At 34.2% G+C, this 22775-nt stretch overlaps 1 protein-coding gene, 1 non-coding gene and 2 pseudogenes across 2 annotated transcripts in view; 1 reads left to right on the top strand and 3 right to left on the bottom strand.

Moving 5' to 3' along the window:
* Positions 1-3818: 3818 nt before the first annotated feature.
* LOC115442483 lies at positions 3819-3941 on the bottom strand (annotated as a pseudogene).
* An 80-nt stretch (positions 3942-4021) lies between these two features.
* Positions 4022-4139, bottom strand: LOC115442482 (annotated as a pseudogene).
* Positions 4140-4566: 427 nt separating this feature from the next.
* LOC115442478 lies at positions 4567-4685 on the top strand. Its single transcript, XR_003938536.1, has one exon. It is a non-coding gene; the product is annotated as a 5S ribosomal RNA (ribosomal RNA).
* Positions 4686-4797: 112 nt separating this feature from the next.
* The window catches only part of LOC115442441 (venom acid phosphatase Acph-1), a 28791-nt gene continuing 10813 nt past the window's right edge, over positions 4798-22775 (bottom strand). Inside the window, exons 2-8 of the mRNA XM_030167470.2 lie at positions 18348-18461; positions 17698-17808; positions 12542-12799; positions 9831-10013; positions 7502-7622; positions 6638-6852; positions 4798-6335 (exon numbers count right to left, since the gene is read on the bottom strand). Coding sequence (XP_030023330.2) covers positions 6168-6335; positions 6638-6852; positions 7502-7622; positions 9831-10013; positions 12542-12799; positions 17698-17808; positions 18348-18458 — 1167 coding nt within the window. The 5' untranslated portion in view covers positions 18459-18461 and the 3' untranslated portion in view covers positions 4798-6167. The remainder of the gene's footprint in view (positions 6336-6637; positions 6853-7501; positions 7623-9830; positions 10014-12541; positions 12800-17697; positions 17809-18347; positions 18462-22775) is intronic.

The raw sequence follows: 22775 nt of genomic DNA, 5'->3' as shown, positions 1-22775 counted from the left end.
GTTACCTCTCCCAACCTTATTTTATTCTTTTGTTAGTATTATTAATTGTTTATTAAGTAAATATTTACTTATATACCTAGAAGTTATATTATGAATGTGGTAATATCATAGATGCTATACTTTATAGTTTGCACTACCAAAACGAAAACTATTGAAGATGTCACAAGTTATTACTTTGTTGTTGTATTACAGCGACATCTAGGGACAGTCAATTGAACTGCACATTTTTTTGAAAAAATTAAAAGTAAATAAATTATAACTATATAGTAAAGCAAGGTTTCGAAAGTATATTGTTCATTGATCCAACAAGACATTATCTCGCCATTAAATACTTAAAAACTACAGAATTCACCACAGATTAAATTAATAATTAATTTACAAGTGGATGTTTAACGCAAAACATTGTTGTCGCACGGGCAGCATTTACATAAGCTATGAATAATTATCGCGCACGAGACGACATTACATTTCGCACTGATAGTTCAAAATTGTCAAGTTAAACACTGGACCTTTATATAATGCTGTGGATTTGAAGAATAAGAAAACTAATTAGATATTCCCTTTTATAGAATCTGCGTGTGGTAGGACATCCGCCTGGATAGCGACCACCGTGCAAAAGGTAAAACCATAGATGCTTAAGTAAGTGTTGCGTGTTCCGGGATCAACCTGCCTATATCCGGTTTGAAAGAGGCCGGCATAATAATGACGATTGGCGAGGGATAATCATCTCTCGTTATTCGACAATATATCTGAATTCCACAGTGTTTACTATCAGCTGGGTTATTTTGCTTGGTGAGTACAAAAAACCTTATTTAAAGGAGACTGCCTTGGTGGCGTAATTGTATTGTGGTACGACTTTCGTGAGGTTTTAGGTTCTATCCGCGGGTCCTTATACGGTTATTAGTACATCTTTTTCGAAAAAGTTTAAATAACTTAAAAAAACAGAAAAATGTGGTGATTTTAAATACATTTACTTATGAAAGTTAGTGTCGTAAAGAACTTGCTAAGTCAATTAGCATTTCAACAGTTGATATGTATACATAACAGTACTCATAGTGTATACGAAAAACTGCCCAAAAGGTAGTAATCCTTTGGAAGAATCTACAAAACATTCCCAAAATTTTGTATTAATAGTCACAATTACTGCCAAATATCATAAAGGTATACATTATATTCTCAGAAGTAAGATTATAACAAAAGAAACCTTAATTAACCGGCCATTATAAAGGCCGAGTCAAGGTAACGCAAGTACCAGCTGTAATAGTAAATGAAATCTGTTTATGAAGGAGGACATAACACGTGACATTTAATTAAATTCAGCCTCGAAATCGTTTTGTGATATTGAATTTTTGCCTTTAATTAAATTTAGTTTAACGCCATCTATCACTAGCATGACAAGTTATTAGTAAGTCAAAAGAAAAAACGGTTATTATTCTACGGAAAAAAGAAAAAGAATTCAAATAGGTCAATAAATGTAATGATTATCAAATTTATAATATAAATAACTTAAACAAGATTAGCTAATCTAAAAGATAAACAAGTTATTAAATACCTAACTCTATTATATAATCCAGAAGGTATTACAGTCGGGAAAATATCTATTAATTTACCATCGAAATAAACTTATTTATTTAATGTTGTAAAACGATAATTGATTCTAAGTTTAATATGAAAATTACTCAGTTATTAAACATAAATTTAAATTTTAAACAAAATATTTAAAGCGTGAACAATTCTTCGAATCCAAAAGTAATTACTCCAATTATACAAAGCTTGAACAAAGACAAAGATAATTCGTAAAGGCAGAATTTTGATGGAACAAAAATTTGCGCCTGACTGATTTATTATAGCAATACGACTAGTAGCGTTACGTTAAGTGATTTTGGGAAGGAGTTTTTGAAATATATAACCTTTGTAAAACGGCATTTTGGAAGCTCTCACTTTTTATTTTTCATATTTTCTTAACTTTTCAATTAGAAGCACCAACAGAAAGGTATTTTCCTGGCAAACATTTTAGTTTTGAGTTCCGACGTCAGATAGATAAAATAATATTTTTTACAATTCATATAAATAACTTGGTAAGTACTCAGAAGGCAGAACTAATAATTGAGTATAAAAGTTACTATTTAGGCATATATTGATATCGAGAATAGTACGTGTCCATTTAATACTAATGGTCTAATATCAAACCTAGTTAGTAAAAGCTATTCGCTCGATGAGAGAATTTCATTAAAATGGGCACCGAAATCATCTCACTAACATGCAGTTAATTATAAATAATTGTTATTACAATAGTTACTTTGAAGTCGTAAAACTATGGTCATCGCAAGAGTAGCTGATGCTCAACATGTTTGGTGTTGTCAGTGTATTGTGACTTATGACTGTGATTGTAACGGATGATGCAGTAGGTCGTTATTCCAGATGCCCTGATACATGTCGAGCAACATGTTTCACGTTTTTTCCTGTTTGCTTGTTGAGTGTCTATACTATTAGTATTACTATTAGGATAATTAATTCAACCATTAGGGGCAAAATAATCGCAGTGTGGATATTATTCTTCATTAAGTTTAAGGGGTGGTTGTTACTGGTCATAAGTGGAATTCTCTGATCTGTTGTTACTTGGTGTAAGTTTTAGCCCAAACTAGCTATTGCCTGCGGTTCCGTCCGCGTGAAAAAGTTTTTCTGGGATAAAAAGTGGCCTATGGCACTCAGGTCTAATGTAGTTTCCTATTAATGGAAAAAAATCTAAACCGGTTTAATAATTCCTGAGATAAGCGCGTTAAACAAACAACCTTTCAGCTTTATATATTCAAATAGGTTATATACCGTATAGCCTACCTCGATAAATAGGCTATACAACACTAAAAGATTTTTTATATTCAAACTAGAAGTTTCTGAGATTAGTGCGTTTAAATAAACAAACTCTTCAGCTTTATATAATAGTAAAGAAAAGTCCTCATAATGGAGTAGGTAAAAGAAAATTTAATATATTGATTCGGATCATTTTAGCATGAGATCAATTGTTGGTAAGAAATGGAGATATTTCCGACCTCTAACGAGTCACTATGAATGTATTTTTGTGTCACAATAAAGGTTTGATAAGGGTGACGCTAAGACCCATAATACAAAACGTACGTACACCTTCGTCAACACGTTTTTATATATTCGACATGATATTACACGACCACACAAGTACTTTGGCTTTTTTAATATAATGGAAAGCTTACGAGTTAGTTGCATGTCTATTGGTGAGTGTATAAGTTTAAGCACTAAGTATCAATTTTAGGATTGTACATTTTATCATTTTGTGAAGATGTTTGATTTTTCATAATAACAATAATTATACGGTATTTACAAATATATCTACACAATAAGTTATTTTCGAAGTGTTATTCTAACTGATTCTCATTTTTTATTAGCTTCCCATAATAGAACTGCTCCTGATAATAAATTTATTGCAATAAAACGGACGCAAAACTAATGCTAAGCGAAAACTGTCAGGCGCTACGAACGTATTCCATTAACTAGTCGGAAATGATCACGGAGGAGTCAATATTATTCCTTTATTACTGACGACAAGAGTAATTGTAAAAAACAACCAGTAAAAGTAATCCTGCAGGTAAAGTTTTTATTCTTTATATATATACTCCATAAAATAATTTCAACTCATTTCTAAGTGTAAGACTTTTTATATTAGAGGCGACTTTTGAATTGATTTAAGCAGCATAGTAAGCATCAGTGTACGACAGATTTCGCTTACAGTAAAAGAATTACTTGCTCGTTTGTTTGCTATAAAAAATAAGTAAAATTGGATCAAAAGCTAACATCACGCGCTGTTCCCAGGCGGTCACCCATCCAAGATACTGACCCCGCGGCCGACGTTGCTTGACTTCTGTGAATCGGACGAGAACCGGTGTTTTCAACGTGGTATGGACGTTGACGTATAATGTGCCATACAAGCTGTTCTTTACCACTAATATGACGTCACAACTCACAAACATTACCAAAAACAAAATCAAAAAGCCAACATCACGCGGTGTCCCAGGCGGTCACCCATCCAAGTACTGACCGCGCCCGACGTTGCTTGACTTCAGTGATCGGACGAGAGCCGGTGATTTCAACGTAGTATGGACGTTGGCAACTACTTGTCATAGGGATTGTTCTTTAGGATTCGCACATAATGTACATTAATTTGTACGTCATTACTTGTCCATTATTATAATAGACTAGCTGTTTTATCATGTGTACAAATTACAAAAGTAGACGAACTCAACCATACCATATTAGTAGCTACACTACGCTTTTGTAATAGGCAATAAAAATATTATTATGTATACTGTTTCTTAAAAATTCTTACGGAATTACATAGTCTTTTAAAAATTATACGAAGCGCGAAAATTTTAAATTACATATTGTAATTTTTATTATCTGTCATTTTTTTTTGGAAATTAGAATACGACTACACATGATAAAACAGTCTATAATAATAGACAAGTGATGACGTACAAATGAATGTAGTACATTATGTGTGAAGTCCTAAAGAACAGTCTGTATGTCAATGGAGTTGCCAACGTCCATACCACGTTGAAAACACCGGTTCTCGTCCGATCACCGAAGTCAAGCAACGTCGGGCGCGGTCAGTACTTGGATGGGTGACCGCCTGGGAACACCGCGTGATGTTGGCTTTTTGTTTATGTTAGTGTTTGTGAGTTATGACGTCGTATCAGTGGTACAGAACAGTTTGTATGAAAAGTCGGTCGCTAATGGCACACTTCAAACAGAAATGAAACCAACAAAGTATTTTATTAATTTATTTAGCTTAACATTATATTCCTTACATTCATTATCACAGACTAGTTAACACAACGCTTAGAAAGATTACTTTCTTTTCTTTCCCTTTGTCTTTTTATTGGCATAATATAAGGCATAGTTTGTAGCAGTTTCCTACGTAATAGGACTGTTTATATCTAGGATCTGTCAAACACATTACTTTTAAATAGATAAATAAGATAGCGACATTGAAACCCTTAAAAAATAATTGCCCATGAGGTAGCTCTCTTAAGCGTTATTACTTAGCAAGAAAAGAAATGATATGTTCAGTAATTACTTTCTCTATTTCATTAGCATCCAGAATAATTATCCCAACATAAAAATATACAAGAAACCTTCAAAAAAAGCACAAAGAAAATGCATTCGGACATTCATCATTGCAAGAAAAAATAAAAATAAACGCTTTGAAACAAAACAGTTTGTGAATGTCAAATTATTTGTAAGAAGCAATAGCTCTCGTAAATAAATCATAGTTTGTGTGACAATATTTGTTGATTTAGTAAACAAAGGCTTTTAACTTTAACCTCAAATAAAGACAATTTGTTTAGGGTACAAACATTGATCATCTTAATTTGCTTTAACCTCAAGAATATTCTTAGTGAAGAGTTTAAACACATATGCAATATATATAAATGAATACTTTAAAAGATGTGTCACACGGTATGCTCTTCAGAAACAGAGATGCGTTAAGTAGAGATAGTAAGTAGATAATTACGCGATACATATGACACCGGCAAAAATATATTAAACAGATTCCATTTGAAACAAGTACATTTCGATGTTCAGAGTAACAATGCTCGCAGAAGGCATGTCGATTGTTCATATAAAACTAACACATGATATATGAAATCAAAATATGGTGACTAATTATCTTTTGACGGGTAAAATGCAATTTGTTTTATTTGGTTGGATACAAGAACGTCGATATAGCAATAGGCGTTCTCTATCACGTAGGACAGAATACACACGGTGGATAGTGTGTGTATCAGTTGCGCCTCTGCCTAATCCTTCGAGGATAAAAGACGCGAGTGTGATTAACGTAAACTGGGTAAAACGATAAGACAGGAAGCTGAGCTAGCAATATCACTTGTCCGAACCACACACTGTCATAAATGTAGAAAATACGATTGCAGCTATTTAGAAGGCCTGAAATTTATATTTGGTAACCGTTAAAATTTAATCGATCTATCTTTCCTGTGTCTAGAAGGCTGTGTAGTCGCTGATTGCATCAACATGGAATATTGAGCGGTTTTAATTTTGATTCATGAGATCTATAAATAATTTAACTTTCTGATTTGATCAACATGCCTTCCTTGCGAGATCGTTTTGAAATTTGACTATAACTCTGTTTTAATGTTGCATGTCTGATAGTAATCCCGCTCAGGGAGTATGAAGTCTTTACTGTTCTGGTGGAACTTGTGGAAGTCGCAGTAGGGTGAGGACTCGCAGCCGATGATGCGCAGCATTTGTGCCGATGATTCACCGGCTTGAGGTAGATATACAGGCTGAAAAAACGGTTAATTATTTTCTCTTGAAATCATTTTGATTTATCATTACTTAATGGCAACAGCTACAGAATTAGTCTGGCTGTAGCTGGTTTATGAAAGATGGGTCTCTTACCATCAGATGACCTCGTGGTAGTATACTTATATTTTATATCCGCCCGGATCGCGACCATTATGCAAGGTGTAGAAATCCACCACATTGATCCACGTAAGTGTGTCGTGTCCCGGGATCAGCCTGTGTATATCCGGTTCAAACAGGTCGGCATAATCGTGTCGACTGAACTCCACTGACAGCTACTCACCACAACACTATAGCTGCCGGTACTCCTGGACCGGTAAAGCTCCAAGGAAAACACTGCACCGTACTCCGGTATGCTGTGGTCACACTTCACTTGAGCCACTTCCATCAGCGCGCCGATGTTGAAGTCGTGGGCAGAGAATATGCGCAGCCGCTGGGGCACGGGCTTGTTCGATATGATGTCTTTGGACATGCTGATGAACTTGTGTAGAAGGACTCCTAGTGAAAGAGTTTAATGTTTCTTCAAAGTTTTGTATAATAAAATGCGATGCAAGTATGCATCAACCAACCGCGATGTTGTTTGTAGACATACAGTCTTACTTATATACTTGTTTTAGCGTTAAGAGATGGTTAAGAATTGCTTAAATAGCTGTCAAAAACATCATCAGTTCTAGTTTAAACCTTATTAAGAGGCAAGATGGAGGGTTTTGACTTACAGCTAATCGAAAAAACTGTGTTTTAACTAAGCATGGCTTGGCTAAATTTTTATAGATAATACTGATAATTGTAATATTTAAACAATGGGATTGGGTTTTGTCAAAAATTTTATTAACCGTACAAAAGGTAGATAGATATTAGGTCATTCTACCCAGATTGAGCTAGTCTGTTAGTGCTGTATTTAAAATTGGCTCAAGTCGGGTCTCCTTTATAAATGAATGCTTCCATTTCCACAAACATAGGCATATGACCCAACGCGATAGCGTCAGTTCATCAATCTGGCCAATTACGACCAAAACCATTATCAAGAGTGCATGATTACAGAGAAAGTCGGGTCTATTACAGAAATATTGTTGTAAATATTATTCATTTAAAGGTAAATACTTTATCTTATATTTCTTTTGGATGTTTGATACTTTATGAAACTTACCTCCACCTATTTTTTTCATTTCATCGTCTCTGAAATACATCCTGTAGGCCAACCTTGCCGCTTCACTTAATCTTGCGAGTAGTGGCTTGGACCATTCTGGAATGTCTAAACCTAGACCAATCTGTGAAAATAGACAATTATCTACATTAATATAAAGGGGAACAGTTTGTGATTTTGTTTCTAGGTTTGCAGGGGCTAATCTTGAACTATTAAACCGGTTTTGAAAATTATTTTACTAATAGCAACATTATTTTTGAGTTTTATAGGTTACTTTCTCTGGCGGAAAAATATAAAATGGGACTTAAATCCCGGAAACAATAGTAGAAAAAGCTAATTAATTATAATTGTGTTATCAACCCCCACAACAAAAATTAATAACTGAGGAAAAAACAGATCTATTACATTGAAATAAAAATGTTTTCTGATTTATAGCCGTTATTTTGAAGTCTTCGAAAGGTCTGCAGAGTTTTTGAAATGTCGGTAAAATATATATATAAGTAACCGCGATAAAATTCGTAAATAATTGTTACTTCAATGTCTAAAATTCACGTAAACGTAAGAAGTAATTATGCAGATGTATTACATTCCAGACTAAAAACTCTTATCGTTGTTGCAATGCTTGATCTAATACGACTCTTTGTAGAAATATTGCACGTTTCAAAGCAACAGACCCTATGCGAAATTGCTGACTTAATTTAAAAACTCGGTAAGATTATTTGTGTTAACAAACATTACCGGTAGTTCTAAGTAAGCTAAAAGTTAAAATATTAAACATTGCATAACTACCTGCGCTAATTAACGAAACGCTGCAACGGAGTTTTTATTAAAACAAACAAATACGCTTAAACTGCAAAGAAAATGTTTGTGCATACACTTTTATATTCCGTAATGTTGGCAACATTAAATTACAGGAAAACGTGCAAATGCTTTATATTAAACATTGTCGTTTGATGAAAAGGAAGGCACCGAACCGTAATGTTTAGTGCCTAATGGATGCTGGGTTTTAGGTGATTTATAAACCACATTTACGTTCTAACAATTTTTTTATGTGGACACCGTAAATTGACCTCACTGTACTTGATGGTAAGTGAAGTAGGGTCGACTGACGAAAGATGATAACTCCTTGACAATCGACACAATTATGCCGGTGTGTTGGAACCGAATATACTCGAGCCTATCCCTGGAAACGACACACTTACGTGGGCCACTATGGCGGGTTTTTATCTGGTGTGCGGTGGTCGCTATCCGGGTGGATATAAAATATATCCTACCAGCGAACTATTCTGAACTTTTAATATTACTGAATGCCGAGACTAACTTGTCTGATTAATTAGTGGTAGACGGTCCCTGAATTTAAATTATAATTCACTGCATTGAGGCCATCAAGACACATTAGACGTTGTAGATAATCCTCAGTTAATAATAGCAGTTGTTTTTAGAAACTAAACACAGTGTATACTGGTCGACTGCAGAATTAGATAGTGTGGTGGAACCTAAATGAATTCTCGTATACAAGAGACGTACTTTTTAGTAAATTTAGTAACAAGAAAGGAAAGGCCTTGGAGCATCTAAAGCGAAGGTGAGCCAGTGAATAAAAACATTACACAACCGCACTGACACATTCAAAAGTTACAGTTGAACTTTTAAAAATAATAAACTTAATCCGAAAACATAGCGTTATTGTTTTTATTGACGAAATTGTTGTAACCAATTTCTTCAGGTAATTGAAGGATTTTTTGTTTGTTTTGATCAGATGAAACGTAGAAAATCGATTTTGAGATATTCTCATTACTTTAAGGCCCCGCACAAACGGTAAATTCTATTAAATTAAAGGAAACAAAAATAGCGAACTGTCAATGTGTTTCTTATTGAAAGAAAAGAAAGAAAGATTTATGGCTGGCACAATTTTAAAAAGACACGTTACTACATCAAACAAACAAAATTAAACAACGAAAATTACTATATTATTAATAAATAAATAAACTAAAATTATATAGAGTCCAGCAAAGGTAAATTAAATTATAATTAGAGATGGCTATATTATTTAACAAATTGGTGTATACTTTCATTATTACCACAGCGGTAATGTGTAGTGTTTTCACAGTACAGAGACTGAGGGGGGGGGGTCCGCTATTTGATACTTAATTCATCCCCCTTACTTTCAGTGTTACCTCAACTAACTGCTTAATTACTTATCTATTGAAAAGTCGATACCTTTAGGGTATCGTAAAGTTGGCAACAAACAGATACTGTGATATTCGGTTATAATCACGTGCCTTCAGGCATTATTCCTTTGGCTATCTTTTATCAAAACATCAAACAAACTTACCGAGCTCCTGAACAAGTCAAAGAGCATCTGATAGTAGAGAGGATTATCTGTGAAATTCTTCCCAGTCTTCAATACGAGGAAGGGAACCAGGTCCTCGTATGCAGCGAACTCCTCGCGCAAAGCCTGCTCCTGCGCCTGCGTCATGAGCTCCTTAAATCGGTGGCAGTTGGAGTAGTAACGAAGCTGAAATAGAAAAAAATATCGTAGAGACCTAATTATGATTTTTTGATAGAGTAGAGCACTGATATTTCTAAAGAGACTTCATATTATAATGGTAAATATTCCCTATGTATTGTAATTTATATTGCTACAAAAATTATGGGTTAATTGTTAATGATTGAGTAAAAGAGTATTTTGTTGTTGTAATAAAAATTGCCATAACTAAACTTAAAATGTTGGTTATTTTAAGTCACTTTCTACTGCGTTTTAACCTCTATAAGAAGTACTATACTTAAGTTACAAATAAAAAAACCCATCTAAATGCTCAGTTAAGTATGCAAGATTTCACGCAGGGTCACTAGTTATAGCTGAGCGTCATCACTCACCCATTATTTTATTGATTACATACCATCAAGCGAAACTGATTGAGTTATAACCCTTCTAACCATATTTGAGATAATGGACGAAGCGACTGACACTAAATATCATCGGCGCATGCTTGAATAATCAACTAACGACATTGATCAGCACCCAATTAGCGTGCTCTCTGAGCCATGGAAGGTCGCTGCTGATAATTTACGACTTACTCATCCAAAACCACAGGAAAGGTATTGAAAACTCAAAGATATTCTGAAAGGGTTTACTGAACCTGCATTCATCGCCCGGCATTTCGTTTATGCTTTAACTTTAGGATACTAAAAGGAAGGTCGTATGGAAGTTCGTTTGGGTCATTATCATCGTGTAAAGCAAATAACGTCTATGTGTGATGATCAAGTGGTATTTATTTATTTATTACCGAACTCCTAAACAAGTCAAAGAGCATCTGGTAGTAGAAACAAAAAAAAAAATTGTATTTCTTGGAGATGTGATGGTTTATGTCTATCTAAGCTGGTAATTGTGACCGTTTACACATCGAATTTCTGTAGTATCTTTTTCGGCGAAAAAGTGGTTTATCTCTACCGCCCAGCTCTCATGGGGAGGGAAAGGACGGTTATGTGAGCTTCGCTGGTCTTATGACCCGGAGATGAGCCAGACAGAGAGACCTGATCTCATAAAATGCCTAGCCAATACTCAAATACCTAAAATCGTAGCTTTTTACACCCTCAACTATATGGAAAAATAGGTCTTTCTTTTTTCATAAAGTCAATCGTGAATGAGACTTTATTGGTATTATTGCACTGGATGAATTTTATTATCTGTAAGGTTACCTTCATTCCAATGTTAAAATAAAATACACTATCTATTGTCGTAATGTATCGATGATATTATCTATGTTTTTGTAAGAAGTGCAACTTCGTTTTCATCGAAGTAAAGATAAAAAAATAGTATTTTTTGTATTTTACTGAACATTACTTGTCCCGTAAGAATGGGGTTCAATTTTATACAGTAATAGGGGTATTTAATACTTCAAAGGATATTGGTGCAATTTCATAAAATTCATCTGAAGTCTAGATTCTAGACAGACCGTTACAGGTCATTCAACTGCTGATGCTTAAGGTTGTATGGCTGTAAAAACTATATTGCTTCGATATTTGGCGAGTGGGCGAGTGAAGTACCCAATATTGGACATATGTATCTATATCGATACAGATATTTTTGGTAGTGGTATCAATTCATGAAGGAAGTTTATCTATCGCCAGTCGACATTATTGTGCCGGTCTCTCAACTGATCCCGGAACGCGACACTTACGTGGGACACTATAAATTATGACCTGCAATATCTATAATTAAAATAAACATAAATTATTTCATTGAATATTACATATGTTTGTAATTGATAACGTTATCGAAGACTTAAGTTCAAGTTCAGAATCACGCATCTTATCTCAAGTTAAGGTTAAGAAACACTATCTTTGATTACGTAATTTTGTAATTAGTAATGTAATTGTTAGTTGTAATTATAATAGAAATGGCTTTGTTTTGATCGTGAGTGCTTCATCCATTGTTCTTTTGCATCGAAATCATGATCTTAAATATGTTGCAGGAAGGATTTAGTACGATTGTTACGAATGGCTTGCTTAATATCATTCCATTATGGGTGAGCTGTAAGTTTAGCCCTAAGTGTGCTGTAAGAACAGCGATTCGAGCCCAGGACATTCAGATCGACAGCCTATTTACTACGAGTAAACAAAGAATTCGATTTTAAGCAAATATTAAAGCAAACATTTTTTTCCATAGCACTTCTTTTGAGCAAGTGCAAAGAGATCCCATTTCCGCATCCGTTTTAGCTATATTAATGCGTTTATTCCTGTTTTACAAGAGCTGAGGATTCCCGGGAATCCCGGGTAATGTGGTTTATTTAGCACAAGCTTTAATCAGGATAAAGTAACAACTGTTAATCCAGTAAAATATCGAGACTGCTGTTAAATGAATTGAATAATGGTGAGGATTTGGGTTGCAGTTTCAGCGCTGGCCTGATTAATACAACCGTTACGTCAAGACCTAATGTTAAAAATGTAACACAACAATATGCGTCAATAATCGTAGCTTCAGAAAATCAAAGAATCCGTTTTCAACCTTACCATAAAGATAATAAATGTTAAAATGCTTACATAATCTTCAGATAAAGGCACTGATGAGTAAGGAACCGGTTGCCACACCTTCCCAACGCCATCATCCCACTGCTGCTCCGCCTTCGGGGGGTAGACAGCGGCCATCGCCACCTGGATGGTCATCTTGGTGCGCTCCTTATCAGTACTTCTAAGTGAGATCTCGTTCTGGTAGTAAATGTCTGAGATCAGGTTGTTCCCCTGACTGCCGTATCTTTGGCGAATGTATTTACCGATTTGGTAGGCTCTGCGTTTGCCGACCTGTAAAAAAAATTGCGTTGAATGAAAAATATTTGCTGCCCTAGTCTTTAACCATGTTTTATTTAATTTATTAAAGCATATTTATACGGGTGTACATTACATTTCCAGATTTGGAAGCATGTTGGTTTGAAGCTTAAGTAAGATGGTAGATGGTAATAATTCATTTTAATCTTTGCTTAGTCCCTTTTTTGTGTCGACTGTAGAGGGATAATCATCTCTCGTCAGTATCTATAATCCGTCGGCCTGCACTCCTCTTACCATTAGATGCAGTGGACGCACTTTGCCGCGTAGGTACGTATAAAAATAAACTTGCTAGTCTATAACATTGTGAATGTATCTAATCCATGATCTCATGGTCCATAATCAGTGTTCCACACTATAATCTAGAGATATATCTCTTTATTAGCATTTGCTCGCGTCTCTGCCCGTGTGTCAATTTTTTCTGAGAAAAAGTACTGCTGTATATTTGTCCGGAATAAAAATTTGTCTATAGATAGCACTTAGGAGTAATGTAGCTTCTTATTTGTGAAATTCAAAATCGGTCTAGTAATTCCTATAATTAAGGCGTTTAAATTAACAAACTTTTTAATTATATATAAATATAGATTACGAAGCTATAGTCCTAGAATATGCTACGCCGAAGCAAATACTTGTAAACCATAAAACAATTTTTCCAAAATCAAGTTCCTAATTTCTAATTCTTTGTTTTCTGAAATTGAACTCGTAAGTCATAACTCCTAAGTTTAAATGTTACGTGAACACCTGAAATACAATATTTTACTGCAATACCACAATTACCTAACGTTCCTACCTACAATCCTTTTTAAACATTGGAACCAGTATTACAATTCCAGACAAGTTCTACGTTTTAATTCAGTTTTAGTTTTCAAACTTTTTCGAATATCAAATTATTCAAGATTTTTACATTTTAATGACAACTGTCTCTGATGAAGCGAGAAGTAAAAAAAAGATTGCAGTCTTGATTTCCGTTGAAATTTTTTAATGTCCAGCAAAATTTTAGTCATTTTTGCGTATTTTCATAATACACACAAAGCTGTTACTCATTCAAATTCTCTCAAATCTCGTATTCACAATCTGGCTGCATACAAACGTCAAATGCAGCGAATATTATTAAATTTAAACCTCGTAACATTCAGCTACAGACCGTAACTCGATACTTAACCGCGGTTATGTTGTTTCATTAAAATACAGCGAATACTCCGTCCAATCTTGGCAGAAAGCGTCTGAATTTCTGACATTTATGACGATTATTCCTATTGTAATAATTTTAATTGTTATCGTTTTGTATTTTGTTAATTTTAAAGATTCGAAATAAAACTATATTTCAGATGGTATTGCGGTTTTTTATGTTATAGTTTAATCCCGATGTTTTGAAGATTTTGCAACTATCATGGTCACGGAGCGGAGTGTTTGTCGTCCGAAAAGTCGAAGTTATAATAACTATTTACAATTATACAATTTGTGTAATTATGTAATGTAGGTATAAAAATCGCGATAATAACCGAAAAACCACTTAAATTTCGATGTCTAACATTCGCGTCAACATAAAAAATCTTTCGTTTATTTATTTAATAAAATTAAGACACAAAACAGATTACAATCAAAATTAAAGCAAATTATAAAATATACAATCATAAAAACTAGATTCTATTCCTAAACATTGCGCCCTTATACTAGTTAATTACTTAAAGTGCATTATACCTACATATATTATATTCATTGTAAAGCTGTTTGATTAAAGTAGACGTAATAACTACTACTAACTACTACTACTGGGTAAATTTAGACTTTTGTCACGGAAATACACCATGTCTTGGACTAACAAATAGATTACTTCATCCAGGTAAACTACACAGAAGCATTCTTATGCCGGGAAGCTCATTGACGCGGGCGAAATTGCTAGCAACACTTTTATTATAAAAATGGCGAACAATTGAGGAAAGAGTTGCTACGTTGATAACTAGATGGCGCTGTCTCGAATCCCTTGCAAACAAAGAAGTATTATTGTAATTAATTAATAATTATTACACGCAATGCTTCGTTTCATGTTAGATGTTAGAAATATTTTATGAATGGAATCTAATAAACGCCTCGTTCTCGTAATACCTGCGGTAAGTCTGCGTTATATAAAGACTATTAATAGCGAGTTCCATACCTTCTAGAATGTCATTAATATTATTAAAAAGTTGATCGAGATTTATATTTTTTCTCACGGCAATATGTTGCGAAGAATACTAACTTAATATATTAACACGCTTTTCGTCTTATCCGGGGCAGGCAGAGGTACAAAACACCACATTTAGCCAGTTCTGTTAGGTTGTATTTATTGATAGGCTAGTTGTCTTACCTCATCATTTCAAACTCTGAGCTAATACTGAGTAGAAAAACCCAATATCGCCCGATCCGGGATTCAAACCCGACACCTCAGCGCGGTAATCGTACAGCATATAAAACTTTGCCACAGAATACTTATGTTTTAATTTCCTTTCATAAATATACACTCTGAATACTTGTTAGTGGTTTTATAAAATTTCATTTACACGGAGCAATTTTTTCGATGCGAGAATTGTACGCTATTATTGCTATCAATAATCGTCGAGGAATATCGCATCATACTGTTCAGATGCAGACGAGAGCTAAAAACTGGCTCCTTAAAAATCGCTCAAGCAACTTTATCGTCCACTATGACTGTTTACACGATTTAATTTGCCTCGAATATGTGAGTATCATACAATAACTCGTATAAAATTGTTGCTTAGGCGAGGAAATGTTTGATTGTCAACACGGGCGATAATTGCCTCTATTACGCAACTAAGAATCTCACGTGCGAGGCAAGAAAATTGCTTCATTTAAATGAGGCTGAAATGATACAGGTATTATTGTAATTGCTGAAGTGCGAATTCTCTTTGTTTAGTTCAACAATGAAAACTAGTGTTTTGCAGTGATTTATACTATTTTTGTGGTAGCACTTCATTGTAAATTAGTTTCTACAACCATTATTCTAAGGTTGATAAAACTATAACTATAAAAAGCGGTTTAACGACATGTATTTATATTATAAAACAAAGTCCCCTTTTCTGTCTGTCTGTATGTTATCGATTTTCTCAAAATCTACTGAACGGATTTTTATTTCGGAAAACTGTTTACGCCACCGAAGCCGCGAGCAAGAACTAGTTAATAGGTAATATACATTCTATAAGGTCAAACATTATTCATGAAACGTTTAGTTGCTTTACGTAGGAATCGAATTCTGTATTTTGCTCTCGCGAGGTTAATGAGGTAATCTTTGTAAACAGGAAAATAGGTATTTGTGTTAAAATTTGGCGATGTCCCAAAAAAACTTTCGGAAGGTGGATTACCAATTAGTAAGAATTGCCTTTTTTTAAATAATTTGTGTTAAATATATTTTGGAAATAAAATGACTAAGGGTCAGTTTCAAGTTGATGATATCCACTAGTAATCGTATAAGAGAATTAAAGCTGAATGTACTCTTTTGTTTACCATTTATTTGGGAGTTTTGTATTTGATCACTTTATATTCGACTACTTCATGAAATAGGCTGTGATGAAGGAAAAAGAACTGCCTTAATACTTATTGGCTAAGAACATAATAGAAATATACAGAATGATTTAGTTTCTCAAATAATTATGCAAACATAATTTGATAGTATGTAGATCTTCTGTAAGTAAGTTTGTCTAATTTGGTACTATCATTGTATATTTCTACTGCCAAGCAGCAGTTTCTAAACTGTTTTTATTTAAACCCTTTTTGGGTTTACATTTACAGCAATTACACCATATCTAGACATTAACAGCGTCCTGAATATAGTATAAAACACACATTGCGTTAAAGAAATTACATTTATCTATTCATTGTTTTAAATACGTTGTTTCAACACCAAGATAAAATATATTTACTAGTCTTTATGATTTTAATTACGAAACATGAATTTACTTACGCACATCACGCTTATCTCCGAATGGGTAAGCAGAGGTGCAATTAGGGCAACTGTTTTTTGAGAAGTGTGTTCTGTCCCATATGATACCCTATTTCTATACCGGGCACAAATTGCAGATTCCGGACTGATACTGTCCTTTTGCCTGACCCAGGATTCAAACTTGAGACCTCAGAGGGGTCGTACTGCGAATTCAATACAACTAATCCACCTAGACATTTACTCATACTGTGTATTAAATATTAGGCATTTTATGGGGCTAATTTTACATAATAATGTTCTTTTTGCCTTGAGAACTATTTACTTTTTGTAGTGGTCGTTAGTTTCAAATGAAAATTAGTTGTTAAATATAATCATTGTGTCGACACAGAGTTCTTTCAAGGTTATTCAAATGTTCGACAAGGAAACATTCAACCACAAGTGTTTTTTTTATTACAAATGTAATATATTTAAATACAAATAACAAATTTACTAATTTAATAAATGGAACATTTTGTGAAGTCGTTTGGATATTTATCTATCTATACTAATATAAAGAAAAGTTTGTAGGTTTGTAGGGTCTAACCTATGGAACCGCTGAACCGATTTTGAAAATTCTTTCACTAATAGGTAGCCACTTATCCTCTGGGTGCCATAGGCTCTTTATCCTGGGAAAATATTTATAACGGATTTTTTTTCAATTGATGAGAAGCGACGGCTAAAGCTATATTGGATATATTATTTATTCCGATAGTTTTCCACGTGGGACCTGCGACCAAAACGTAGTAAAACTATTGTAGGCAGTTTCAAACGGGCCGGCATAATTGTGTCGACCAACGAGGGATAAACATCTCACGTCAGTCAACACTCTGTACCCGACTCCAATGATTTGGGTGTTGTAAGGTCATATTGCCGTGTCATAAAAAAACACAAAAAAACTTACATTGGTAAGACCTTCGGGACCCTCGATATAGGTCAGATTCTTGATGAGCTCCTGCTCATCAGATAGTGACAACTCTTCTTCATCTGGAGCTCTTTCTCCATGCCTGTGTATCTGTAAATTAAATGAATGCACTATTGTCGTAGTAATAAGGTACTTTTTTGGGTATCATTGCGTACGGGAGACTGTTTTTTTTTTAAATTAATATACATATACTGTTGTATAGTGAATAATCGCGTGTCTAGATAATAGCATTTTTAGTGTAATATAAGGAACTAAGGTTATAGCATGACGTAGTCGACTTGTTGCAGAGAATTAAACTATAAAACTTACAGTTGATGAAGTTAGTTGCATCTTGCGTTTACTAATGTATGCCTTATAACTTTTACGATAGATTTTAAAATTGTATTCAGAAAGTATAGTTAACTTATATTAATATTGAAATATAATATTTTTATTCACAGTTGTATTCAATTAAGCAATTAAAACTATGTTGTACGATAGTAAATATTTTGGATCATACTACATTGTTTTCTTATAATTGGGACCTTGGGCAAACTTCTATTGGAAAGAAGCCATCAATAACCAGGGAACCCGAACAGTCCTCTCCTAAACAAATTATAAAAATAAAATATACTATTGAAATTACTTACAATTAAAGCAAACTTTAACTCTTGATCCGAAATGACTTCATTAGTCAGCGGGTTGCCGTCTGACTTGCTTGATAAAACTAACAGAGACAGCAAAAACAGGTACTGCAACATATTCTGAAACAAAAGATATGATACTTTAGAGTTCTCTCCAGAAAGTAGAATTTTCTTTGCTTAAGTTAATATGCACTATGAGACTTAAAATTTAACATCTCAAGTTGACGAGCGCAGTGAAGTGCGCAACACTTCGTAATTCAATATTCTGAATGATGAGCTGCTGTTTGTGGGTAGCATGCTTATCATTAGAGGAGCTAATTGTTATTGCTATACACAAGTCTTTTAGCTTCGAAGAGGAAGGCAGACGGATAATCAGTGGACAATTTGTGCTTATTATTCATTTATACAAAAAAGTATGTCATATTCTCTTAAAACTAAATTATTTGGAATGCATTATGCTTAAAATTATACGGACGCATGATATACATTCGATAAAAAATAGAATAATTAATTTACATTTTTAGTTATTATTATATAACTAATGTTATTAATGTTGCTTATCTTGACATTTATAACGTGATTGGAAATACTAAAATAGAGTGAATGTTTATGCATATTTTGAGGTCATAATTTAGTGTAAAAAGTATTTTTTTACACTGAAAGACGCTAAGTGCAGTCTCTTGCGTGATGGCAAGCCTTTTAACTGCCCAATGTAAATATAGCTTGCCTTTTCCATTTTGAATTGGTCTTTATGATCATCACGAAGAAGTGTCGAAAACTGCATTAGTTTTATCTCTGCCTATCTTTAAGGACAAAGTTTCGGCGAATTAGAACCCAAAATGGTTATTAATACATAATGTTAAGGACACTTTAAGGCATATTTCGGTAACAAAGTTACTGCGATGCACACCAGTGGCGAAGGGTGAAATTTTTCAAAAGGTAACCCGGTGTGAAATATTTGGCGTCAGTTAAGATATCGGGAGCAATTTATGGGAAAACAAAAACTAAGACAACGCATTAGTCTTGCTTCGAAATCGTCTAACTTTGACATACCTACTAAATTACCTATTATGCGTAAATAATTGAAAAATTTATAAAATCGAACAATAAATGTAGATAATTCTCCTTCCATTAATCACAAACATAAGTACTTACCTATTAATTTGTTATAAAAGCAACAAAGTAAGTATTAAAATTATAACCACACTACCACCAAATAAATATCTGTTATTTTTTTTCAAAATAAAACTTTAAATGTAATTACCCCATATAGAAATAGGTATCACGATCGTCAAACAGACCAACAGTTTAAAGATACTTTCATGATAAACGTATATAATTATCAATTAAAATAATAAAGAAAGGTTATACGTTAACTTTTGCTTCTATCGTTTTAAATTCAGTAAAATATAATAAGTAAGTGCTTATTTTCTTCTAACACACATTTTGTGTCTAAAATCAAAAACTTTCAGATCTACTTTTAATATTTAACCATCTAAATACTAATATGTGAAATTACAGACTAATAATATACTTACGTAAAGGTAGACATTAAACTGATCACAGGTAGTTAATTCCATTATAATACACATTTACTTGTAGTTTCTAAATAAACAAAGCGCTGGTTACTTAATATCACAAAACTATCAAAAATAAAATGAACATGACAATTTACAAACACCGCAACTTAGTAGCATAATAAATTATGACGTTTAATGGACGTAAAAGTGACAACTATACAAAGTCGGTTAACATGAAGCCGAAAATGCTCGGGTTACCTTTGCCCATATCTTCCGCGCGATTCCGACAAACACTGGCATAGAAAGTCATACAAAGTGCTGCCATCTATATTAAAAACATACTACGACATTAAGCCGCTTGACAGCGGGTTACCTTGTGCCAGTGGCGTCACAATTTCACTTTGGTAACGGAATTTCTGGGGAACTAAATACTAAGTGCGCCATCTAACGTTATTTAAAATAGGTAATCGATATCGATTAAATTAACAAACAATGGGCTATTCGCCGATAGATGTCATTATTAAGTGATCATTAATTAATAAGTTAAGCTATTATAATTATTGTCCACTGTCTGGTATGTTGTAAATTTATATTTGCCTATTAAATATTTTGTTTAGTATTACCGAAAACCTAAAAGGGAAGCCGGTGGGAATCGGCTTGTATGGACGCTTCGCCACTGATGCACACCCTTATTGAACGACGGTAAAAACAAACAAAGTTCCTGGTAGTCTTACTCCCAGATAATATTATAGTATTTATAATTACACGGAGCACGTGCGGTTAGCATGAAGATAAGAAATCGCCCCGCTTCTTAATCTCAAAATGAACTTTGCGCAATCGTATCAGTTGGCAAAAAAGCGCTCAAACACGTGGCGCAAACGCATGACAGATTAAAGTTTATTTATGTAAATATTGCTATATAATTAGATTGGAGTGCGCGGTTAAGATAAAATCCGGATTTATCCGGTTATCAGGCGAATTAATGCGTGTTACTCGTAGTTTATCTATTTACTGGTCTAGTAGTAATGGAAGCGTGGAGTTATTACTTCAAGTACTAGGTCAGGAAGGTGAAAGTATATCTTTTTTATAAAAGATTTTCCATAATATTTATTATTTATACGATGTATAAATAGGTGTGTCCTAGTAGTAATTTGAAAGCAATTGCTGGTGGTAGGATATATTTTATATCCGTCTGGATAGCGACAGTACACAAGGTGTTAAAACCCGCCATAGTAGCCCATGTAATTGTGTCGCGTTCCAGTAACAGCCTGTGTATATCCGGTTCCAACAGGCCGGCATAATTGTGTTGACTGTCGTGGGGTAATCATCTCTCGTCAGTCGACATTCTATTGGATCCCACTCCACTTACCATCAGGTACAGTGGGGTCACTTTGTCGTGGAAGTATAAGAAAAACTTGTTTCCCTAAAGACGTAGCCTAAAAGTCTTTATACTCATTTATATAATGAATCTAATTTATCATCTGAAGGTCTGTAATAGTACACTGTATAGACAGAGACAGTGCGGTAACTCAAGCTGATGTTATGACAACGCGGTGTAGAGTTCGACGCAGTTGTGTCACTGTATCGCTCGTTACGCGATATGGTTAGAGGCTGGCAACATTTGATTAAAATCAAATGCGAATGTTTGTGAAGATATCATATTTGACTGGCTTTTGCTAGTGGCTCCGCTCGCTTTTTTCAGGATATATATTTACTAGGCATAAAAAGTTTATAGTAGCCAGGAGTTAGTAGTTAAATATTGGTAAAACAAAAACAAAATCTTTTTAGTAGTTCATGTGGCGTGGGGTTCTCTTTGGGAAAATGTTACCTATCGCTACTGTTAGTTGGTACTAATAGTATAGTATTACGAGGTGTCTGTCTATTCGTCCTTTAAAGGGATCTCTTTTGATATAGTATGATATTTGTATCAGTCCGGATGACGACCACCGTACATAAGGTTTGAAACCCGCTAACCCAGATTTAGTAGTCCACGGGTCTTGCGTTCCAAGATCAGCCTGTGTATATCCAGCTTCGAACGTTCCAGCATAACTGTGTCGACTGGTGAGTGATAACCATCGCTCGTCAGTTGAAATTATATCTGGTATACTTCCATATTTTTAATTATGTCTGGTATACTTCTTACAGGTGTATTTGGGTCACCTTGCTGTGCCATTCGGTGTGCCATGTGTGCTATGCGGCAGTGTGACGGTAATTATTTGATCAAAATTAAAGTTAGATAATAATATTTATCTCTACATTACCATAATATTCTGTAAACACTGGTGAGTTAAAAACAAAATGTTAATTGTCAAGTTTGATCAAATGTAATGTAAAATGAAATATCTTTCCTTGATGGCTATTTTTCGTAGTTATTTTTGTATTAGTAGACGTCGCTAGTCGTAATCGCAGTGAAAGGAGGATGTGTCTATTTTGAACAATGTCGGAATCTATTGAAACCAGACTAGAGGTCACTTGTTCGACATTTAGCTTTTATTAATATTTTAGGTCAGATATTGTATTGGAATGCATCTTTTGTTGAGACATTTTTGTTTAACCGGTGAAGAAAAATTTAATAGCACACACACATTACGCTTTTATCCCCGAAGGTGTAGGCAGAAGTGCAACTATGGCACTCACTTTTCATCAATTGTGTTTCGCCCCATGATGTGATAGGCGAGCTTAACGCCATGGCGGGCAAAAGTTCCAGACTTTGGGCTGATACTGAGAAATAAAACCCAATATCATTTTGCTCGACTCGTGTTTCGAACCCCAGACTTCAGAGCGGTATCGTACAGGGCACGCAGTAGAACTATGCCAACGAGTCGTAGGCGAGGAGTGATATATTAATGATATAATAAAAAAAATATGTTCTCGTTTGAATTTAAGATGGGTTCACAGATACAATTAATGCCGC

Source organism: Manduca sexta, chromosome 7 (genome assembly GCF_014839805.1).
Source record: "Manduca sexta isolate Smith_Timp_Sample1 chromosome 7, JHU_Msex_v1.0, whole genome shotgun sequence".
NCBI lineage: Eukaryota > Metazoa > Arthropoda > Insecta > Lepidoptera > Sphingidae > Manduca > Manduca sexta.
The sequence above is the reverse complement of the archived record's forward strand: the minus strand, read 5'-3'. Positions and strand labels throughout refer to the sequence as shown.